At 63.6% G+C, this 7,062-nt stretch overlaps 1 protein-coding gene across 1 annotated transcript; it reads left to right on the plus strand.

Moving 5' to 3' along the window:
* Nucleotides 1–503: 503 nt before the first annotated feature.
* On the plus strand, nt 504–6,401 carry C2H20orf204 (chromosome 2 C20orf204 homolog). The gene is made up of 5 exons (XM_069798812.1): nt 504–635; nt 3,627–3,761; nt 4,006–4,068; nt 4,156–4,308; nt 5,231–6,401. The coding sequence occupies exons 1-5, from the start codon at nt 633–635 to the stop codon at nt 5,384–5,386; spliced, it is 510 nt and encodes a 169-aa protein (XP_069654913.1). The 5' UTR covers nt 504–632; the 3' UTR covers nt 5,387–6,401.
* The last annotated feature ends 661 nt before the right edge of the window (nt 6,402–7,062 follow it).

Genomic DNA, 7,062 nt, shown 5'->3' on the forward strand with positions numbered 1-7,062 from the left:
CTGTTCAAAACTCAGAGGGGAAACGGGAGCGGGGGCTTGGGCTGAAAGCGGGGGGACACCACCCACGTGGGGGTATTTCAGGGGTCTCGCTCTTGGACGGTCGCTGTATGTGGCGTGCGGTTGAAGTGCTAACCAGCAGCTGAGCGTGAACCCGGGGTGGTAACGATCACCGCGACCACTAGCAGAAACCAAAACTCGGGGTGCTCACACCTTTGCGACCCAAAATAACAGCCCCCAGCCCCTCTCTCCCTCCTCCTGCCCTTGCACCGGCGCGTTAGGGACCTGCATCGCTTTGGATCCGCGGGTGGGTGGCAGCGCGGGCTCCAGGCTCCCCACCCTGACCCTCCAGCCGCGACCGAGCAGGATCCGTCCCTGCAGCCCCCCCGGGGGGGGGACGGGACCGGGAGGCGATGCCCGGGGGCGCCGGGGCGGGTGTAACCGCCGGGTCCCGTTTCCCCCCCCCTTCTTCTTCCCCGTTCCCGTCCCCTCCCACCGTGGAGCCAAGTTCAAACCACGAGCCCCGGCGGAGCGGGACGCGGCGCAGGGACCGGACCGGACCGAACCGGGGTTCGGCTCCCCGGGAGCCACCGCAGGGTCCGCGACCGGCGGTCCCCCAGCTCCCGCGGGGCTCCATGGTGAGTCCGTCGGGGATCGCTGCCCCTTCCCCAATCCCCGGGATCCCGCCGTGCTGGAGCGGAGCCCCCCCCCTACGGCCGGGATGGGGGGGGGCAGCTCGGTCCGGGTGGGATTTGCAGCAGCCGGGACACCCTCGGGACGTGGCTGGTTCTCCTGGGATGGGGGGGTTTGGATCGACGAGGAGAGGGGACGGTCTGGCTGGGAAGGGGCTGTTCCAGCCGGGAAAGGGACTCGGACTGGTCGGGATGGGGCTGGTCCGGCAAGGAAGGGGCCTGGACTAGTGGGAATGGGGCTGGGCTGGGTCAGGATGGGGCTTGGATCTGGCTGGGAGGGTCGCGGTGGGATGGAACTGGGAGTCTGTGGGGAAGGGGCTCTGGTCCGGCTGGGAGGGTTGGTCCAGAGGGACCAGGTTGCTGTGGCCGGGATGGGGCTTGGACCTGGCTGGGATGAGGCTTGGACCTGGCTGGTCCCAAGGGGGAGAACGGAGCCTCCGACCCTGCCCAGGGCTACGGCAAGTGCTGGGGGTCCGGGTGGTAGCAGGGTCCCTTTGGGTAGGAGGGTGCTGGGGACAGGGTCACTCTGGCTGAAAGGACCTGGGGACCCCAGTGGGGCTCCAGGGCAGGCGGCCGGCATTGCCCCTCGCTGCCTGGGTGGCTGGGGCTAGCACGAATGCCACCAGGAGCTGCTCTATCAATAATGGTGATTTCCCTTATCTCCTCATATTTGCTGGAGGATTAGAGCCGAGGAAGAGATTAGCTTCCCCTGCCAGGCGCAGCAGGCTGTGACCGTCCTGCACCCACGCTCTCCTGGCTGCTCCTTCCCTGCGGCCCTCCCCTAGGATGTGCCTAACCCCAGAGCTGCCCTGCCTGCCTGCAGCTTGCTGCTGCGGGGATGGGAGCTAGGGGAGACGGAATAACCCTAAATCAGCCCCTGAACTTAGCTTTTACCATCCTGAAGGGTGCGAAGCAATAGCCGGGACTGGGTTTTGCCAGTTTCATCTCTCCCCCGCATCCCTCTCTTGTCACCGCTGCTTCCCCACTCTCTGGGGGGGTGGTGGGAAGCACCTACTGCACCCTCTGAGCTCCTGTCCTGGCTGCTCGCTGAGCTTTTTTAACTGCAGGCTGTGTTTCCTCCTGTGCTAAGGACTGAGAGGTCAGTGCCAGGCTCAGCTGCCTGGAAATGCTGTAAATGGTGTGCTTTCTCCTGGAATTTGGTCCCAGTTGTTTAATAAGCCACTTCAGGGAAGTCATTCCCAGTTTAATGGTAAAATTGCATGGCCTTGTCTTCCTGGCGGAGGAGGCTTCCTGAGAGCAACCCTTAGACTTTGGACAGGGTGTCCTCATGGAAGCAGCCCTCTCCTTTGGTGTCCCTGAGGATTATACCCTCGGTTCTCTGCTGAATCACCTCTGGGGCAAGATCTCTCTGTGGGTTTGCAGAGAACAAAGCTAGCAGCACGGGGAGGCTCTTCCCTGCCCTTCCCGGCCCCGGGATGGAGCCCAGCATGGCTCAACTGGAAGGCATGCAGCGATTAAGGAAGCTGAAGAGCCCAGTGGGATTTGTACTGGTTGCGTGTGGTTTTGCTCATCTCCTCGCACACGCTTCGGCTCCAAGGTGACGCCTGTGTCCGTGGGTTCCCAGACTTGTGGCATCTTGGGTTTCGCCTCGTATTAAGCCCCCATCGCTTCTGCTAAGCTGTGGGAGGGTGGGGAAAGGTTTCCTCGTACTTTTGGAGCCGGGACCAGCCCGTCATCGAGCGGGGAGCACGGAGCGGATGCAGGTTTTACGAACAAACCCTCCAGGTTCCCACTGAAGGGCAGGATGAATATCGTCTGCCTGGTGTTGGGCTTCAGCGAGGGAACTTCTTCCTTCTGGCTTCTCTGAGCAAAAGGCCAAGCCCAAGAGCCAGACGTGGCTGGGACAGCAGTGAACCTGCTGAGATGCGAGCTGGGGCTCGGGGCAGGCAGATGCTGGCAGCAGGCAGAGCTGCCTGCCCCTTCCTCCTTGCTCATACTACAGCCGCAGCACAGGGGTTGCATCTTTGGAAGGAGCTGAGCTGCTTTCTGCCTGCCCAGACCTGACACCCAGAGCTGGGGGGGGGGCATGTGTGTGTGCTGGGGGGGATTTGGGGGGGGGCTTTTCCTGCAAACAGGGGATGATAGAAATGCCCCGGTGCCAGGATGGGGCCCCAGCACCGTGCCTTCGCTCAGCGATGCGGAGATGTGGAAAGCTGTCAGGCTCCTTTCCTGGCAGATGCCGTGCATGTATCAGGCTTCCCATCCTCGCCCTGCTGCTGCGGGACCGCTCAAATATCCCCAGTCCCGGTCACCTGAGGTTGCGTTGGCTTTTTTTCAAAGCCCCGGGGACTCATCCCTCGGAGGGTCCGGCCATCCCCTCCTTGTGCTCCCCCGCCAGCTCAGATGTCAGCGCTTGGGTTTCCCCGCTCTGCCGGGGCCGGCTCGGGGCTGCCAGGAAGGCTGGGAGCTGGGAAATTCGGAGGCAGCCGGGACGCGCTGGTGAGAGCAGGCGCTTGTGCTGCTTCTATCTGGCTCTTGTGTGAGGGCACCCGAGCCTGGGATGAGCTGGGGCTGCGTGGGAGCTGGGAAAATGCTGCAAAACTGCATCCTTGCTTGCGGGGGTTTGCAGAGGTGCGGAGAGCATCCTTCCGAGGGTGCCTGAAGCTGTTTGTGTCAAGGCGTGGAGGTTTGCTGGTGGGGAACCAGGCACCTCCCTGCCTCCAGCTCCTCTCCAAAGAGCAGAGCACATCCCTTTCTGCTCTTCTTGATTTTTGCTGGTTGAGGGTCTGGCCTTGAAATGCCACAAGCTGGGGAGATACTGGGGACTCTGTTGGGGCAGAGAGCTTGGGGACAGACCAAGCCGGGGACAAGTCTGATGGAGGCTTGTGGCCAGGGGCTGTGAAGGCAGAGCCCGGAGCATCCCCAAGCATCCCCGGCTTGCCCCCCCTGGCTGACACAGAGCCCTTCACTGCACAGATTCTCCCCCGGGCACTCTCCTGCGCTGTTCTGCTCCTTCTGCTCGTCGCCGTGCTGAGCAGAGGCAAGAGGTGCAGCATCACCAAAATCCTCCGGCAGTACCGTGCCGTCATCTTCCACGAGATCCAGAACCTGGTGAGCAGGTGGCGGGATCTGCCTGGGGCCCTGGATCCCCACTCTGGGGGATGCTGCTGAGCTGGATGCGGCCCCGCTGCAGAATGTGGGTAGGGAGGGATGAGCCTGAAAAGCTTAGTATGGGGTTGGCTGCTTTGCTGGTGTTTGTGGGGAGAGCGCTGTGTTTAAATGGGGTGTTCCTGCCCCACTTGGGATGTGTGGATGCTTTAGAGTGCCTGATCTTCCCCTTGCTTTATTTCTCCAGAAAAACCTGAGCAGGTCGGCGGAGAGGAGCCCAAGGGCTGGGCCGGCTTGTCGTTCGGATAAGGTGAGCACCAAGGGACCCGGGACTGGGATGTTGTGTGGGCTGAGCCCCTCTCCCTGCCCCAGGGCCGTATGCTTTTCTCCTCTCCAGGACCAGAAGATCCTGCTCTCCATCTACAACATCAGCATGTCCCTGCGGGAGGTGGCGGCCGGCACCCTGCACGGCCCCGAGGAGCTGGTAGTGTGGAAGGTGGCCAGAAACACCGACTTCGTGCTCAGGGAGAACTGCAGGAAAATCAGCAAGGTGGGAGACCTGCCCTTTCCCAGTCACCCCAGTGGCTCCCAGTTCCCCTGCACGTGGGCTGCCCTGCCTGCAGCATCCTGGGGGGTGAAGGTCTGTGCTGGGTTTGTGACTGGGGGATGCTGACGGCACAGCCTGGTGAGCTTTAAACCAGCCGGGGAGGGAAGTCTGGCTGTGGCAGCATGGGACAAGCTGGGGGTTTTTTACCACCAGTTCCCAAGTGGGTTTGCCCACCTGTGCCACGATGCTATGGTTGATGGGAACACAGACCCCATCCCGGTGGGATGCTCACCCGGTGGGTAGGCTTGCCCAGTCCTGCTCTCACTCCCAGGTGCTAGTAGGCAAGAACTGGGATTTCTCCCCAAAGGGCTGCTCTGGGCTCCCCCGGCATCCCCAGGGCTCTGCCGGGGAAACCCCGGCCAGGAGGATCCCCTACAGCAGCCGCCAGCAACTCATTAACTAGCGGGGAAACCCCAGGGCAGCGAAGCGCCAGCTCCCCGACCCTGCCCAGCTCTGGCGCGGTGCTGGGGTTGTCCTCCTCACCATCGCTGGGGAAATCAGCTGGGGCTAACCCTGCCTGGGGCTTGCTGGTGTGTGCTGGAGATGCTGTTGGTCTGGAAAGTCACGTGCAGAGCCGACCTGACTGTCTGCCCTGTCCGTGGATGAGCTGTGGGGTGCATGCTGCCAGCTCGGGGAGGGACGGCCAGCTTTGGGGAACCCTGGGGACCTGAAAGCACATCCCCGCCGCGGCCATGGGTGGCTCGGCCACCCCAGCCTGCAGCTTTGCCCGTGCAAACCCCGTGTATACGTGGGGTGTGATGTCCCAGGCGCATCCTCGGTGCTGGAGCGGTGGCTTTTGTCCCCGCGACTAACGCCTGCGTGGTGGTGGTGGGGTATTTCTGCTCCCTCGGCACGCCGACTGCAGAGCCTGCCGCGCATCCCGGCACAGCCCCGGCGCGGGGGACCCGGTCGCCGGAGAAAGCAGCTGCGGGAGATTGGGAGGAAAGCAGAGAGGCTGGTGACCTGCTGGGAGAAGCTCTACGCCCTGCACGCATCCCACCGTGCCCCCCGGGACTCATAGGGACACCCTCGCCACGTGCCGGAGGGACGCGCTGCTCCGGCACCGTGGCTGCCGGCTTCTTGTTTGGAAATCTGGGGCAAATTCAATCCTGAAGGCAGCGGAGTTGCTACCGGCAGGTGCCAAAGCTGAATTTGTCCTCCTATCTCAAGCGGTAGCCAGGGACCGGCCCCATCGCACGTGGTGGGGGCTGGCAGGTTGGTTTGCCGTGGGATGGCTGCGGCAGGAAGCTGGAACATCAGAAACGTGGGGGAGAAGAAGGGGAAGTGCCAAAAAAAAGGAGGCGAGGCGTTGGATTTCTGTGATGCTCCTGGCCCTGCATCACCTGCTGCTTTCTTGGGGACAACGGTTGCTTTTCGGGGCAAAAAAGAGGACACGTGGGGCCATGGCTTGGAGGGCTTTGCTGGAAGCAGGACCACTGCGCATCCGCAAGGCTCTGAGGGTGGCCGGGCTGTGGAGTGGGACAAGTGTCCCTGTTACACTGCTGGGACATGCAAAGCGCCTGGGCACCCACAGCGGACGGGGAAGCCAGGGTGCATCACTGGGCACCCAGGGAAGGCGGGGGAGCACTGGTGCTCGTGGATAAAAAGCAAAACCCCAGGCAGCTGAGGGGGCTCGAGGCCAAGGCACGGTCTCTGGGATGGAGGCACCACGGAAGGACCCGGCTTCTTGGCACTGTGGGTGCCCCGGCACCCCGTGGTGAGCCGAGTCCAGAGGGATGCGGGCTTTGGTGAGGTGAGGAGCATCCTCCCTCATCACCGTGCTCTGCCAGTGCCCTGGCCGGGGTCCCCGCTCCCCTGTTGGGTGGTAAAAAGTCTCTGGGAAGCCAGAAATAAAACCTCTCCTTCCCTGGAAGCCCTTGGGGTGCTTTATCTGGTGACCCAGGGGCTCTTGTGCTGTGCATGGGGCTGGTGTGGTGCAGGGGCCGTGCAAACCCGGGAAGGAGCGCGCAGCGGCGGTGGGCACCGTGGCATCCGGCCTCTGCCCGCCGTGCCTGCATCCCTGGCCCACGGGGCCCCATCCTGCACGCTTATACTGGTGCACAGGCAGTGGAGGACAGGGCTCTGCTGCAGAAGCTGCTTTTCTGGGAAACCGTTCCCCCTCCCTGAGCTGTGGGCAGAGCCGGAGCGGCGGCTGGGGAGGGAGAGCTCGTGTTGTGCCCCTGCCTCAGTTTCCCCAGCCCCTCTCCACCCGGGTGGACACTGTCACAGCCGTGAGTGGGGCCAGCCCTGGCTGTGTGGTGGTGGGGACGTCTGTCGAGGACACGAGATGGCAGCAGTGGGCTGTGTGCGCTGAGCGGAGCCGGACGGCTGCCCACGGCCGTGTGTCCCCGTGGCCTGGGCCACACGGCTGCCTGGACCATGGCCACGGCTCCCGCCTGGACCACGGCCACACCAGCATCCCCTGGCCCCATCCCCACTGGGGTCTTGGCCACTCTCCCTGGTCCCAGTGGGGCTACAGCTGGGGGGGGCAGGGAATGGGTGCTGCTGGTAAGCGGGTCCCTCACTGGTGCGCCTTGGAGGGGATGGGGGGGGCACAATTCCCTGGGGTTTTTTCTGTGGGTTCAAGCAGCCGGCTAGGGTGGGGGGGTGCAGGGAGGGGAGGGCAGGAGATGCTCGGGGGTCCTTGCCCCACCCCCTGCCTCTGGGACACGGGCTGGAAGGAGCTTGAGGGGGGGG

Source organism: Haliaeetus albicilla, chromosome 2, assembly GCF_947461875.1.
Source record: "Haliaeetus albicilla chromosome 2, bHalAlb1.1, whole genome shotgun sequence".
Taxonomy (NCBI): domain Eukaryota; kingdom Metazoa; phylum Chordata; class Aves; order Accipitriformes; family Accipitridae; genus Haliaeetus; species Haliaeetus albicilla.